At 43.8% G+C, this 17,105-nt stretch overlaps 2 protein-coding genes across 2 annotated transcripts in view; one reads left to right on the forward strand and one right to left on the reverse strand.

Moving 5' to 3' along the window:
- The window catches only part of LOC306783195 (radixin-like), a 28,099-nt gene extending 21,739 nt beyond the window's left edge, over positions 1 to 6,360 (forward strand). Inside the window, 5 exon segments of the mRNA XM_079276750.1 lie at positions 1,774 to 1,904; positions 2,090 to 2,250; positions 2,721 to 2,813; positions 3,034 to 3,231; positions 5,711 to 6,360. Of these exon segments, the coding sequence (XP_079132876.1) occupies positions 1,774 to 1,904; positions 2,090 to 2,250; positions 2,721 to 2,813; positions 3,034 to 3,231; positions 5,711 to 5,875 (748 nt within the window). The 3' untranslated portion in view covers positions 5,876 to 6,360.
- Positions 6,361 to 12,427: 6,067 nt separating this feature from the next.
- On the reverse strand, positions 12,428 to 16,694 carry LOC306783278 (putative ribonuclease ZC3H12C; the record flags this gene model as incomplete). Its single annotated transcript, XM_079276863.1, has 5 exons — positions 12,428 to 13,947; positions 14,298 to 14,404; positions 14,878 to 15,112; positions 15,259 to 15,398; positions 15,946 to 16,694. The coding sequence occupies 5 exons, from the start codon at positions 16,692 to 16,694 to the stop codon at positions 12,428 to 12,430; spliced, it is 2,751 nt and encodes a 916-aa protein (XP_079132989.1).
- Between the last annotated feature and the right edge of the window lie 411 nt (positions 16,695 to 17,105).

A 17,105-nucleotide genomic window follows, 5' to 3' on the forward strand; every position in this document is an offset into this window, starting at 1 on the left:
ATTGTGGTCGTGTGATATTGTGGTCGTGTGATATTGTGATCGTGTGATGTTGTGATCGTGTGATATTGTGGTCGTGTGATATTGTGGTCGTGTGATATTGTGATATTGTGATCGTGTGATATTGTGGTCGTGTGATATTGTGGTCGTGTGATGTTGTGATATTGTGATCGTGTGATATTGTGATCGTGTGATGTTGTGATCGTGTGATATTGTGATATTGTGATCGTGTGATATTGTGGTCGTGTGATATTGTGGTCGTGTGATATTGTGATATTGTGATCGTGTGATATTGTGATCGTGTGATGTTGTGATCGTGTGATATTGTGATATTGTGATCGTGTGATATTGTGATATTGTGATCGTGTGATATTGTGATCGTGTGATATTGTGGTCGTGTGATATTGTGATATTGTGATCGTGTGATATTGTGGTCGTGTGATATTGTGGTTGTGTGATGTTGTGATATTGTGATTGTGTGATATTGTGATCGTGTGATGTTGTGGTCGTGTGATATTGTGGTCGTGTGATATTGTGATCGTGTGATGTTGTGGTCGTGTGATATTGTGATCGTGTGATATTGTGGTCGTGTGATATTGTGGTCGTGTGATATTGTGGTCGTGTGATATTGTGATATTGTGATCGTGTGATATTGTGGTCGTGTGATATTGTGATCGTGTGATGTTGTGATCGTGTAATATTGTGGTCGTGTGATATTGTGGTCGTGTGATATTGTGGTCGTGTGATATTGTAATATTGTAATCGTGTGATATTGTGATCGTGTGATGTTGTGATCGTGTAATATTGTGGTCGTGTGATATTGTGGTCGTGTGATATTGTGATATTGTGATCGTGTGATATTGTGATCGTGTGATATTGTGGTCGTGTGATATTGTGGTCGTGTGATATTGTGATCGTGTGATATTGTGGTCGTGTGATATTGTGATCGTGTGATGTTGTGATCGTGTGCTCGTGTGATATTGTGATCGTGTGGTCGTGTGATATTGTGATCGTGTGATATTGTGGTCGTGTGATATTGTGAGCGTGTGATATTGTGATATTGTGATTGTCTGATATTGTGGTCGTGTGATATTGTGATATTGTGATATTGTGATCGTGTGATATTGTGGTCGTGTGATATTGTGATATTGTGATTGTGTGATCTTGTGATCGTGTGATATTGTGATCGTGTGGTCGTGTGATATTGTGATCGTGTGATGTTGTGATATTGTGATCGTGTGATATTGTGATCGTGTGATATTGTGATCGTGTGATGTTGTGATATTGTGATCGTGTGATATTGTGATCGTGTGATATTGTGATCGTGTGATATTGTGGTCGTGTGATATTGTGATCGTGTGATGTTGTGATATTGTGATCGTGTGATATTGTGATCGTGTGATATTGTGATCGTGTGATATTGTGATCGTGTGATGTTGTGATATTGTGATCGTGTGATATTGTGATCGTGTGATATTGTGATTGTGTGATATTGTGATCGTGTGATGTTGTGATATTGTGATCGTGTGATATTGTGGTCGTGTGATATTGTGATTGTGTGATATTGTGGTCGTGTGATATTGTGATATTGTGATCGTGTGATATTGTGGTCGTGTGATGTTGTGATATTGTGATCGTGTGATATTGTGATCGTGTGATGTTGTGATATTGTGATCGTGTGGTCGTGTGATATTGTGATCGTGTGATATTGTGATATTGTGATTGTCTGATATTGTGGTCGTGTGTTATTGTGATATTGTGATCATGTTTCGTCAGAGCGCAGCTGGAGAACGAGAAGAAGAAGCGCGAGCACGCGGAGAAAGAGAAGGAGCGGATAGAGCGGGAGAAGGACGAGCTGATGGAGAAGCTGAGGCACATCGAGATGCAGACGCACAGAGCTCAGAGAGGTGCAGCGAGCTCAGTGTGTGAATGAATGAACGCTCAGTCAGAGACACCATGGGTTTAACTCCCGCTACACGTGTCGGCCACTAGAGGCTGCTCACGTGCTGGAGTGTTCCTGTGAAGCACACCATGAAGCTGATTATGTTTATGATGAATATTGACGTGTGTGTGTGTGTGTGTGTGCATGCAGAGCTGGAGGAGCAGACCCGCAGGGCGCTGGAGCTGGAGCAGGAGAGGAAGCGGGCCAAGGAGGAGGCGGAGCGTCTGGAGGGGGAGAAGCAGGTGGCGGAGGAGGCCAAGGCAGCGCTGGCTCAGCAGGCTGCCGACCAGATGAAGAACCAGGAGCAGCTGGTACCAGCACCACACACAGCGCCGCGCTGACTCCTCCCTCTCTGCTGTTCACACCCTGAACCCTGAAGCAGCTTATGCTCGCGTCACATGTTTCTCTCTGTGGTCTTGATCTTCTCTGTAACATGAAGTTCTGCTCCTCTGTAGAAACAGAGCCATCATGAGTAGAAGAAGAGAGAACTAGAACATGACTTTAGTGCAGAATAACAGTTATGATGACGTCAATCATTGAAAAGTGATAATTTATATTTTGTGTTCGACGATTGTGTTCATTGAGTCAAACATCACAGCGGTTATTCATTCAACACCAGCTGTGTTTATATCTGACCGATATGCTGTTTGTTTGTTTATCAAACATGAGAAGTTGCTGATTCTCTCTTTCATATTGTTGTAAATGAGTTGTTTGGAAACCAGGTTGAGTTCCGTTTGGTAACCTTTTGGTTTCCCGGTGTGTGTGGTTATCTTCCCAACAGGCTGCTGAGTTGGCAGAGTTCACTGCTAGAATCGCTCTGCTGGAGGAAGCCAAGAGGAGAAAAGAAGACGAAGCAACAGAGTGGCAGCACAAAGTAACAGAACCGTTTATAGATATCATATAACTCAACAACTCTGGGTAGAAGTCTCATTATGTGGAAGAGAAAAAGACCCAAAGCCTGGGCTCCAAACCCTCACTTCACAAACGTCACAATGATCATAATTAAATGTGTGTGTCCACATCTTCTGTATCAATGTCTGTAAACTGTCAGCTGGGCTTCTCTCTCTGAACGTGAGCGTGAATGTTCTCCACAGGCTTTGTCAGCACAGGACGACCTGGAGAAGACCAGGGAGGAGCTGAAGACGGCCATGACGTCTCCGCCGGCGCCAGAGCAGGACGAGGAGGACCAGACGAGCGCCGAGCTGCTGCTCAGCGACGGAGTCGGCGACCGCAGCGAAGAGGAGCGCGTGACGGAGGCGCAGAAGAACGAGCGGGTGAAGAAGCAGCTGCAGGTAGATCACGTCATCGGCCTTCAATGGAGGCGATGGACACACGAGCTCGTCTGAATAGATATTAACAAGCACAAATAACTCACATCGCACTTTATATCTACTCAGTTCAAGTCAATTAACAAACAAATATTTATTCAGTTTTCCGCTATCATTTTATTTGAAGCTGTTGTGTTCATTTTGCATAAACATATTTTCTATATTTGTATTTATTTGACACAGAAGTATAAAAAAGAGGCTTTACTGTGTGTTTTTTACATTGAGACTATTTATTGAACTATCATAAGTCATGCTATATTAATTAAAATAAAATATATATATATAAAATTCTCATTGCTATCCTTTTACCATTCATTATTTCAAATAAAAATACAATCATTTATTTTCTAACCATTTGAATTGTTTTTATGCAAATAACCACTATTGCATGAAAACAATTCAAATGGTTAGAAAATAAATGATTGTATTTTTATTTGAATTTTTGCTTTGATTAAAAACAATTATTGTCATTCATAGGTGACAATAATAATATATAATTATATATTTTAAGCAGCTTAGAGCTAATGTTATGAAGTTAAACAGGTCATAATTCAGCTCCAATATCTATTTCATATTACTGTGAAATACTTCAAACAATTCTCGCCCAAAACACACTACATTTTACACATTACATTTTACACATTACATTTTACACACTACATTTTACACATTACATTTTACATAATTACATTTTACACACTACATTTTACACATTACATTTTACATAATTACATTTTACACATTACATTTTACATAATTACATTTTACACATTACATTTTACATAATTACATTTTACACATTACATTTTACACATTACATTTTACACACTACATTTTACACATTACATTTTACATAATTACATTTTACACACTACATTTTACACATTACATTTTACATAATTACATTTTACACATTACATTTTACATAATTACATTTTACACATTACATTTTACATAATTACATTTTACACATTACATTTTACATAATTACATTTTACACACTACATTTTACACATTACATTTTACATAATTACATTTTACACACTACATTTTACACATTACATTTTACATAATTACATTTTACACATTACATTTTACATAATTACATTTTACACATTACATTTTACATAATTACATTTTACACATTACATTTTACATAATTACATTTTACATAATTACATTTTACACATTAGATTTTACACATTACATTTGATGAATGTACCTTCTACAGTGATCATTTCTACAACACATGATACAACCTTATAAAACTGTACAGCACAAATACTGTTAATAACTATAAGCAGACAAAGAAAGAGACTGTGTGTCTGAAAGTAGACGGTTCAAACACACACGGAGACAATTCAAATGCATTCCGGGGGTTAAGTGCAGCGTCGGGTGTTTCCAGTTACTCTGGTTGATTGGTACTCTGCTCAGGTTGAAGGCAGGCGGAGCTGTGGTGGGGATTGAGTGGGTCACAAAGGTGCGATTAGTCCAGCTGTAACAGGTCCGCGCAGATCGGCCCGATCAACTGGAAAGTCAGACAAACCGGCCGCCACTACAACGCCGCGCCAAAGGAAACGACGTGTGCAAACACAAGTCAGAACCGTTGAGTCTGACGTGACTTCCTTTCATGCAGAAGGAATTAATTGAAACCTTCTGTCAGAATATTTCTTCATGCTTCACAAGCAAAGTGTCACAACAGTTCGTGTCACATGGAGACACAGAGGACGCAAACAGCTTCTGATATGAATCTAGTCTCCTTTGTTTTGACACAAATCTGAAGTTATTGATACTTTAGGATCTTAAAGGTGCAACGACTTAAAGGAGACATCTTCAGGTCCATACTTGTATGTTGGGGTTCTTCTAGAACATGTTTACAAGCTTCAATGTGAAAGAACCACATTATTTACCTCAGCCTGTCTCTCTGAATGCACCTGTATTCACCTTCTGTCTGAAACGCTCCGTTTCAGCGCCTGTCTCTTTAAGACTCCCACCCGAAAAATGTTTTATGATCTTAGAAGCCCTAACAAAAACTGACCGGGTTTTCTTATCACACAGTTTCTCCAGAAACCCAAATGTGTACATGCACAAGTTAGTTTATGATTAATGCACATTACTTGCTTAGACCATGAATCATTCAGTTTTTCATCTTTCTGCTGCACATACAGATGAAAACGCATCAATGTTTGCAAAATGGAAACAAGACAACAAATATATACTGATTTGAATGCACCGTGATCGCTAAAGGACGGTGTCAAGACAGAAGACGGCCTCTTCTGATGTTGACTAAACCTGGATGATGATGATGATGATGTGCCTGCAATGTCTTGTACCTCTCATCACGCCGCTGTCTGTCTCCTGTCTCCTGTCTCCTGTCTTCTGTCTCCTGTCTCCTGTCTTCTGTCTCCTGTCTTCTGTCTCCTGTCTCCTGTCTTCCGTCCAGGCATTGAGTTCGGAGCTAGCCGAGGCCCGAGACGACACCAAGAAGACCCAGAACGACATGCTGCACGCCGAGAACGTCCGAGTGGGCCGAGACAAGTACAAAACCCTGCGGCAGATCCGCCAGGGCAACACCAAGCAGCGCATCGACGAGTTTGAGTCCATGTGAGCCGGGAGAGACGGCTGGTCTCGTTGCCATGTCAACGCCTCACTTAAACCTCGTAAAGCCCAAAAACCCGCCGCCGCCACCAGGAGCTCCTGCTGTTCGTGTTTCTATCCGGGAGAACGAGCGGCTAACGGGCTTCGTAGCTTCAGCCTCGCCAAAGCTCTGCCTAGCAGCGGTTCGGCCAATCACACCGCAACCTGCTTTTAGAGCTCCGCCCCCCGTCCCCCAACCCCAGCGAAGCACGCGTCCTTCTAATTCCGAAGGAAAAATAGCAAGCGGCCTCTCCTGACATCGACTTGGGCAGTTTTTAACGCTCGCATGTGATAGTCCAGCGACAGCTGAGTGATGCTTCTTACTCGACAGAATGAAACGTTTGTAGCTGGTTGATGTTGTCGACACGCTTTAATATCTGCATCTTACTTTTACGTCTTGTGTCATCAGTTGGACAATTCAAATAATTTGTGTTAAAAAACAACAACAACAACAAAGCCTTATTCGTCTTATTTCCTCCTCCAGTGTTACTGTTTGTGATTTTGTGTTTGGGAAAAGTGAGCTTGTTGACTTTGATCTGTTAATAATAACATCAGATGACTTCTATAATCTCGCCTCGCTGCCACTTCACTCTGAGAGCTTCAGATATTTTACATTCTTACTGTGCTGGCATCCTCTATCCATTGAGACATTATCTTGTGTGTGTGTGTGTGTGTGTATATATATATATATATATATATATATATATATATATATATATATATATATACTCACACAGAGTCAGTAGATGATTTATTCTCACAGGATGTTGTGTCAGATAGACGTGTTCGAACCTCACGCAGCAAATGAATTTGCTGCGTGAAGCCTGTTTGTGAACGTCTTTCTGTTTCGACTGTGCACATTAATCCGACAGCAATATAACAACACAGTGACTTATTCTCTCAATAACACGAGGAGGCGTTACCAAAGGGTTACGGAACCATCGTGTTTTGAATTTGGACGACAGTTACAGCAGAAGAATCATAAAAGATAACACATGATTAGATAACGTCTGTTGTGTCAAATATGTTTTGTTCCAAAGTATTCATCCACAGAAATATCATCGGCAAACACCGTTAGCTCTGTCGGCACTGCTGCCTTGTGTTGCGCTGTTACCGTTGTTAGCGCTGTTAGCACCGTTAGCTGCAAGCCGCCGCCATGGAGGCAAAAGATATGCTCTGAATTATGTAATGACCACCTTTTGAATACAAAGATGTAAAATGAATGTTTGACCGGATACAAAGAAACCTTCGCTTGAGAAACAAGCTGCTGATGTCCCAAGCGGTCTAAAGAAATCCACCAATACAAAAAAAAGTAAATAGATCGATAGATGCATCATCACCAATTCATCTGTAGCGGAAAGAGCAAAAAAAAAAAGTATGAATTTTACATAGTTTGTTCTGTAGTTTTCATTTATTTGTATTTAATTTATATTTGGTCAGAACATGTTTCGCAAAGAATTTGTCCAAAATCAAAGAAATATTCGTTGTTTGTCTACGTCTGTAATGAAGCTGTTAATTTATCTCCAGAACATCAAACCACAGTTCATCCATCAGCGTCCTTCAGCAAAACAACATCGATCCAAGAAGCAGAAGTCACGAGGAACACGTGGAAAGCTTGACTCTGGCTTTTATTGCTCACGTTTACATCACACACAGGAACAGTCGGCCCGTCTCATTCGGCCACAGTTTCACAGGTTTCTTTTCCGTGCTTTTGTTTTGGGTTTTTATTTCCTAAAGCTCAGTTGAGTTCGACGCGCCTGCAGCACAAACGTCTGAGGAGACCCCACCCCAAAAGTCTAAATGAAAGGAAAAGGTTTTACAAAGACACAATTAATAACAAGCTACAATTCATCAGTGGAAAACCATTCAGACAATTTAGTGTGAATCTCTCACGTTGCTTTTCTTTTGTCTTTTGCTGAGATGGATCATTTGTTCAGAGCACGTTGTGTACATAAAGGAACCGTTTGAAGCGATGCCTTTGTGCTCCTTGAATTATCACAGTTGTACGTGACGGCTTTGGACAATCTTTTGGAATGAAACTCTTCATCTGCAAGCAGGACAAAGTGAAACAGCAGCAATGGTCAAACACTTTAATATTTTGGTTTCATGTGACCGCTGACCTGAGCAAAAGGGGAAACATGTGAAAAGCAATAAAACAGCCTTTTTACTTGGCTTTGGTCCCTGAAGAGTCGCAGAGATGACGCCGTATTAAAGCACGTTAGAAATGAAGGCGGGAATAAACCGTGACAGACGGGATCGCTGTTGGCATTTCACATTTCTGTCTTATAGATTTAGGCCATTTCAAAACAGCAGCACATTACACAAACAGAGTGTCCAGACAAAACCCACAGGTCAATCCTCAAAGGTGTGTTCAGACTGACTGTGAAGGCCGATCACATGACGTGAGAAGAAGTTATGAACACGCAGCAGAACGGGAACATCAGTCGGTTCACGCAGACGGCAGCGACCCTCGTGCGTTCTCAGATGAATAGCAAATGAACCGGAATAAATTGCCGTGAAGAAAATGTGATGTCGCGGTGAGAAAGACGGAAAATCATTGCTGCAGTGTGAAGTCACATCAATGGGACATTTTGACACTTCACCGTACGATCACAGGTGTTCCTCATCACATGAATGATCTCCTTCAGCCGCCTTTGTTTCTCGCTCCCAGCTCACTGCTGCACCAACATAACCACATATATGCAGTTTGTTGTTCAGGTTTTTGACTACTTTCCCGTACAGTAGAAGAGCGGCTCGATAAAATGTCTTTTAAATATCTGTTACTTATTCAGTCTGTCTTTCAAACTCGGTGACGACTGGATCTGGAACGATGTGCCGGAGCCGCGTGGACGGAGGCCGGAAGTGAGTGCGTTCACCCGTCGGTCACGTCTCGATCACGGCCGACAGCTGGAGCCGGCTGCAACCTCTCCCACTGAAGACTAGAGCCGGATGTTAGTGGGGTTTTGCTCACGGATGCATTTTAAACAATACTTGCTGGCTTCACAACTGAATTTCCGCAGCTGAAGAACTTCACTGACCGAACGTACGGAGAGGACTAAACACGGATCAGAGGCTCGAGGACAAAGAACTGCAACGCTGGTTAGGTTTAGCTCGTGGAATCATATTCAGTCTGAACACTCAAGGAACATTTGGGGAGGAAACCACACACAACATCAGCAGTTAGCAAAGTGAACGTGCCCTTATTCAGCAACACTGACCACAATCTCTTCCTGCAGGTAAACATAGAAAACAGCTCTTAACGAGTTCATGAGAATAGAAACATAGTTGTTGCCCTTATACACTAAATCAGCTGTTTTTATTATCCACAGGAACATTAACGCAGCACCTTTTTACAGGTCTGTTTAGATTCAACTAGACGAACGCTAGCACACGGTGCCAGCCAGAGAGAGAGAGGAACCGACTGACGGACAGGAAGTACCGAGGACTTGTTCCTGAGGCCTTCCAGACGACGGCACAGCCCAGAAGAGAGCTTTTCAAGTCAGAGCGCTTCAAGACAAGAAGGAGGAAAACGTGTTCATTTGCCCTCTGGGAAAAGGCGTCAAAAAAGATTTGGAGGTGTGGCACAAATTTTAGATGCAAGCTCATTAAAACCTCATATTTTACTGCACTTTTATTCCAGCAGTGTTCAGAAATACTGTTCCGAGGTTTGAAGCTAACAAGCTAACAATGTGTCTCTTTAGAAATGAGACAACGTCACCTTTTAGCCACACCTCTTCAATCTGAACACCTTTAACATCATATCCGCTCCTCTACCAGGTGGTGTGGGTTACACAGCACCATGCTCTCAGGTAGTTTGGACTACACAGCACCATGCTCTCAGGTTATTTGAGCTACACAGCACCATGCTCTCAGGTAGTTTGGACTACACAGCACCATGCTCTCAGGTAGTTTGGACTACACAGCACCATGCTCTCAGGTAGTTTGGACTACACAGCACCATGCTCTCAGGTAGTTTGGGTTACACAGCACCATGCTCTCAGGTAGTTTGGGCTACACAGCACCATGCTCTCAGGTAGTTTGAGCTACACAGCACCATGCTCTCAGGTAGTTTGGGTTACACAGCACCATGCTCTCAGGTAGTTTGAGCTACACAGCACCATGCTCTCAGGTAGTTTGGGTTACACAGCACCATGCTCTCAGGTAGTTTGAGCTACACAGCACCATGCTCTCAGGTAGTTTGGGTTACACAGCACCATGCTCTCAGGTAGTTTGAGTTACACAGCACCGTGCTCTCAGGTAGTTTGGGTTACACAGCACCATGCTCTCAGGTAGTTTGGGTTACACAGCACCATGCTCTCAGGTGGTTTGAGCTACACAGCACCATGCTCTCAGGTAGTTTGGGTTACACAGCACCATGCTCTCAGGTAGTTTGGGTTACACAGCACCATGCTCTCAGGTAGTTTGAGCTACACAGCACCATGCTCTCAGGTAGTTTGAGCTACACAGCACCATGCTCTCAGGTAGTTTGGGTTACACAGCACCATGCTCTCAGGTAGTTTGGGTTACACAGCACCATGCTCTCAGGTAGTTTGAGTTACACAGCACCGTGCTCTCAGGTAGTTTGGGTTACACAGCACCATGCTCTCAGGTAGTTTGAGCTACACAGCACCATGCTCTCAGGTAGTTTGGGTTACACAGCACCATGCACTCAGGTGGTTTGGGTTACACAGCACCATGCTCTCAGTGTACAGTATACACTAGAACTGTTTCCAGAATGTCTCTTTCCTGCACTGAACAAATATATAAATATTGGCTAAGTACCAAAAAGGTGACAAAGTTTGCCACAAATACTCAAAATATTCAACTCGACATATTTTCTCGTCTTTAAATATTCTCATATGAAACAATGATCTTGCTTATAAATGTTTACAGGATACAATTTGTATCAACAAAGAGCGGCGTCATCTGGCGAGTTGTTCAGATCTATGAACTCATAATCCTGTTCATAAGAATAACAAAGCGCTCGACATCAAGACAACACAAACACGTCGAAGGAGAAATACTGACACGCAATTAATTATAATAATCCCATTTGATCAAACTGTTCACTGTTTGGACATTTCATAGATTTAATGATGAATCGATTTATAACAATAATGGACATTCATTGAGAATAATGCTGATAATATTGCAGTCCTTCCAGACTGAAGTTATTAGCTCATTGATGTCTGAGGTAATCCTGGATGGTTATAAATAATTTAGGAAGGTAATAACACTTTTATTTAGTTATTTTTCTAAAAATCGGAACCAATGAGTTTGATTTAACCGATGAGATTATTAGTGCCTCTGACAAAAGCTGTTCCCACGGTTGTCATGATGGAATAAGAACCTGGAAATCTTTTGGGAACGTGTTTCCCAGCTCTTGCCGGTGTGTTCCTGTCTCTTACTGCAGAGCTGTGGATCTAACCGAAGGGCACAAACCAGCTTCACCCTGTTTGAGCGGGGAACCCTCCTCCTGCTGTCACCACGGACAAACAAGACCCTGTGTCTAATTCACACACGTAAAACGGATTTAATAAATTAACACATTCTTAATGATAAAATACCAACAATCTTCTTTTCCACTCAAACATTCCTGGAGCTCTCTACAGCCACCTTCACATGATTTAGAATTATAAAATGCTTTAAAGATGGAAAAGAACAGAGGGTGTGCCTAAAAATAAAAGAGAGAATTCTGTACTGAAACCTGCTGAACGGTGAAGTCAGCTGAGCGCGTTATCCTAGCAGAGGAAATAAACACAGCTCTGGGTTTTCGAGTGGAGTTTTTGCTATTTTCTTTTGTGGGTGCCGCTCGAGTTTCACTTCCCTGTCGGGGAAATCCACCAAATCTGATCGGCCACCTGTCAGTTCAGAAAGAAACCATTGATCCGTTTGTTGAACTAAATTTAAGCCTGAAGTACGGTAGGAATATACCAGCAATGCATGAAGAACTTCACGTTTGAACATATATTCCTCTACCGCGCGCTATCGTCTCAGTGACTGAAGAAACAAGTATTTCACTCAGATAGAAAGTAGGAATTAGAGCTGTACGTATACCCTGATATGATTGCAGCAATAACAAAACAAAGTGCCAAAAACAGAATAATTTAAAAAAATATGTCAATAACTTAAAATATAACAAATAAATTAATTTAAAATGAACAACACTGTCACCTTTTTAAAACTCACTGAAAGCCTCCCGAAGCAAAACCGGTGTCTTGATTCAAAGCTTGAGCTCAAACATGCACATTAATCCCCAACCTTTCCTGATCTTAAGTGCTGTAATAGCAGGCATATTTATAGAAAACAATAGCAATTTGGGGATTTCCCTTTACAAAGATACCATTAAAATGAATGAGGCGACTTCCCTGCAATAAAATGAAGCAGTGCATTAACAGCTGTAGATATATGTGCTTTTGGTTTGCTTCTGTCCAACCTGACTTCACCAATCAAGACCATTGCAAGAATTAAACCTGCAGCCCAGTGCATGGTGAAGCTGTACACTTCACCTTCTGGCTTTCGTTCAGGAACCGTGCTGCGATTTCTCCATCAGAATCACAGCCGCGAGCTCCTGAGCATCCACCACATGGGGGTTCCTGATCATCACCATCCTCACCAAATCAGGAGGGAAGATACGGCACAAGTTAACAAACACCCTCTCTCTGAAGTCCTGGTATCGACCCAAGGCAGGGGGCTCCTGGTGCTGGGGTGCCGGGGACAGGTAGCTTTTGTGAGCAGTGATGGGTGGAAGGGACAGCTGGGGGAGCGGTGGGAGACTTGATGCTGAAAGGCCTCGGGGGGATGAATGGGTTTGCCTGCCCCAAGGAGAGTGCCACGCCTTCTCAAGGACTTCTGGGAGGGTCTGGAAGGCATACGGATCATAGCGAGGCTTCGGGGACTGCTGGTAATGGGGGTCCCAGTTTACCCCATGCTGTGGTTGTTGGTTTAGCCCAGAATGGTTTATTTGGGAATGAAGTGGTGACCCGTTGTACACTTGGGAGTCCTGGAGCCCACCTTCCTGCCAAAGGGAGGCCATCAAATTTCGGCTGAGTGGGGAGCCCTGAGAGTGGGAGTGAGCGCCGGATGCTTGCGGTGGTCGAGCTGGGAACTCCCCCGGGAAGCTGCTCAGCAACGGATGCTGAAGGTGTGGTGGGAAGTAAGCTGAAGGGGACTTGAATGGATGTGGAGGTACAAGAGAGGGAACAGAAGCCGGAGGGTCTTCCAAGCCAAAATCACGTTGTCTCCGCAGTGCTTGGGGAACTGGATAGCCATGAGGAGCTCGGTGGCCCAGTCCAGGAGGAACGTGACTCACAGGGTGGGCGTACTGGCCAGGGCAGTGATGGTGATGGTGGTGAGGATGGTGGTAGTGATGGTGGCACTTGGGGCCGTCATCTAACATGGGGTCCGGGGAGAAAGAGTCTGCACTGCCTTCACTGCTACAGTCCGACAGATGCAATCCAGCTCGCAGATCAGCTGGGAGGAAGCATTCGGGACTTTGTGGCACCACCAGATTAAGGCTGGAGTAGGCCTTCACCAGAGAGCCGTAGCCCACCTCTGGAGACTCACATCTGTGGTAAGTTTCAGCATGACTTGGTCCAGAGGCTCCAGCAACCCTGGAGCTGCCTCCACCGTTTCCCACAGGGTGCTCCCATTGGTCAAAGCTTCCAGACCAAGAGGGTCCGCCGGGAGCAGGATACCCTAGAAAGCTGCTGCTACAGCTACTACTGCTGCTGTTGCTTCCCCTACGTCCTTCCACTTTGGACTGCATCCGAAGCCTGTCCTCCAAGAGGTCGGTGAAGGATCTGCGAGGGCTGGGGTTCGACTGTTTCTTTGGAGTGCCTCGACTTCGCTCGGCCTCGGCCATTCCTTCTGGTTGACCGGAGCTTTGTCTCTTCCCCATCAGGGTATCTTCCAGCAGACCTCTCGAGGCCACTGATGACATTTTGGCACTAGCACGGAGCTCATCAGCCACGGAACGCTGGGGCTGGCTGCCCCTTTCAGGGTGGTAAAACTTGCACTTGTGGCCATATGTGCACTTCTTCCCTGAAGAACGGAAAAAGAAATGTACTTGTCAATAATGTGCTGGAATGAATATATTTTATGGCATCAGTGCCATTTTTAAAATTGTATTTGTGTTAATCCCCCTGCTGAAAAGAAAGGTCATCATCTCTAGCACAATAAGTGAATTGTTGAATAATTTAGGGGTCATTCTTTAAAAAAATTTAAAATCAATTTAGAAAAAGAGCGCAAACGCTTTTACATCCTTGAGAACGTGGAAACAAATTGAAGACAACAGCAGCAGTTATTCTTTAGTTTAAGAAACAAATATGTTATTAGTTCTCTCAACTGCTTGAAGTGCTCCACTGACACAACAGAAGTGCACATTGTCTTACCATAAGGACATGGCTGCTTCCTGTGTTCAGCAATAATAGGCCTCTTCCTCAGGAAGTTCTCCAGGCTGGGTCCATGTCGTCCCAGTGGGTCGTCTGGTGGCATGAACCTGAATAGATTAAAACCGAAACAAACATATCTTCATGAAATAATACAAGACACAAGTATCTTTACAGAGGCGATGATCTGATCAGTGACACCAACGTGAAGATAAGTAAGAAAGATCAAAAGAACACCGACGAGGAAATGAAAGTGTCGGCCAAGTGAATAGGAAGTCCTCAGATAAAGTCCCTGCAGAAATGCTTTGTGCAAATATTAGTCTGAGGGATATTGGCTCGGTTACAACATCTTGAAGTGATCTTTAGTGGTTGGAAGCCACACTGGACAAACAACCCATGTCTTTGACAAACGTAAACCTTTTTTATGGCTTTTGCATTTTCCAAATCAGATGCCACATTTTCTTCTTCAGAGTTTTTTAAAAATGCTTTCCTTCCATTGAATTATTATTCGGATTTGTTCATTAATAAATGACCATCACTTTACGTCACTCCAACTTTACTTCCTTTGTCACGAGTTGCTTACTTGTCGTTTACGAAGGAGTACATCAGCAGACGCTCATCGATGAACTTCTTCCACTCTGGCTTCTCATTGGCGAGGTCACGGTAGTTGTCGTTGGAGACAATGATGCCCTCTGACTCGTAGGCCAGTTTGACGATGAAGCGGTCGTCGTAGCAAACCACACGCCGTCCCTGCACGCGGCGCGATGGAGTGAAGACCAGGATCTTGTCCTTCTCCAGTCGCCGTAGGATCTCTTGGTCTGAAGACAGAAAAGGGATGCAGTTAAACACAAAGAAGAAGATAAGAAATCAATCCCAAAGCAGAAGGTTTAAGCTACATCCTTTCGCTTGTTTACAGTCATTTAACTGAGTTTGAGTCATCACTGGAGGCTTTAGTAGCTGTTACCTGTGATGAGAGCATCAGGGCGTGACTGCTCTTTTCTCCAGGCAGGAACAAAAACAGTGATGTCACGGTGACCTCGCTCCAAGAACCAATCAACAGCCAGCTGGATGCCTTGGCAGGAGAACACTTCCTTGTTTCCATGACTGCAGGAGCAGAAAGACACGAACAATCAGCGATGCCAAACTAAAGAGTTGTCCCAAGCACAAACATTTGGAATTGAAAACCTAACATCAATCTGAAACTGTTTTATTTTGCTGACTAGAGCTACACCACAGTTTGTTTTCATCATTTATTAAACAGGAACATTTTTTGCAAATGTTGACAGTTTACAGCAGTTACCAATATTGTTGAAGATGTGAATATGTTGAAGTGGTATTCATATTTTTCAATTAACATTAAAAAAATCGAACATAATCCTTGCAGTACTCCAAAATACCGCTCGGGGTGTTTTGAGAAACACTGCGTAAAGCTTTGCTTGTACGGGCACGTGGCAGATTTAACTTTCACTGCAATTACTAAACCTGTTTCGCTGGCAATGTTACAGTACGTCATACGCGTATATGGTTGCTATCTTGGCTACTTGAGCTACTGCAGCTTAGCTGCTAACAACAGCCAGATAATTGATTGTTCCTTTACTTGATGCAGTCATCGTGTAAAAAGCATGTGCAAGTACACGGCAGTCTTCCTCACCTCATGGCTACGTTGCTCCCATCCACCACGACAGGCCGAAGGTTCTCTTTGTCCTCCAGCAGCTGGGCCGGACACAGCAGCCGACAGGAGTCCAGAGAGGAGCTGGAGGAGGAGGTGAAGGAGGCCAAAGAGGACGACAAAGAGGAGGAGGGAGACTGGGAGACGGTCAAACCTCCTTGTTGCTCCGTCTCTGTCTTGGTTCCCAGTTTCACCAGCTCACCCAGGACATCATTGATGAGTGCGTCTGAGCCCAGTTTCCTCAGCACCAGCAGCACCAGCTCCTCGGAGTAGCCCAGCTTGAGGGCAAACTCCACCTTGCCGCGGTAGTCTGTGACGGGGTCAGTGGGAGGCGAGGTCTCCGGCTGTGAGGGGTCTCCAAGGGCTCGGTTTGGTGCCAGGTCCAGCCTGACCGTCTGGAGGACTGAAGAGGACTCTTGGTGCTGCAGGGGAGGCTGATGAGGGTTTTGAGGTTCAGACCCATTCTGGAGCCGTTCATCGTCACTGTCAGAGAAGTTACTGCAACTGCTACTGCTGCTGAAGCTTGAATTAGTACTGAAACTTGTGCTGCTACTATTAATACTGTCACTGCTGTTACTCGGGGCACCAGCTTTGACCCCTATATGCCCAGCACCCGTCACTGTGTTCAGCCCCGCCTGCCGCTCAGCACCTTCCACGTGGAGGTAGTCCAGATCCAGCCCCAGGCTGAGGATGTGGCCTGTTCCATCCTCCAGATGGTCCTTCACTCCCATGAAGCTGTCTCATACATCCAGCTCCACGCCCTCCGTGACCTCCCCGGCACCGGACAGACCCCACCGTTACAGCTGGCAGCTCACTGACTGGTCCTTGGACTGAAGCTTGAGAGAGACACAAGAAGTGGTTAAATTCCTGAGTACTGTGAGAAAGTGATAGTATCAGGCGGCAACCTCCGCTTCTGTACAGTGAAGTCAGTGCTTCATGTGTTAAAGCTGCATTCTCTCTAGTGTCCACCAGGGGGCGACTCCTCTGGTTGTATAGAAGTCTATAGAAAATGACTCTACTTCTCTCTTGATTTATTACCTCAGTAAACATTGTAAACATGAGTTTATGTCTCAATCTCTAGTTTCAAGTCTTCTTCAATACAGCATGATGTTCATTTAGTACATTATGGTCCATTTAGAGTC

The sequence above is a fragment of the Melanostigma gelatinosum genome, assembly GCF_949748355.1.
Source record: "Melanostigma gelatinosum genome assembly, chromosome: 10".
Taxonomy (NCBI): domain Eukaryota; kingdom Metazoa; phylum Chordata; class Actinopteri; order Perciformes; family Zoarcidae; genus Melanostigma; species Melanostigma gelatinosum.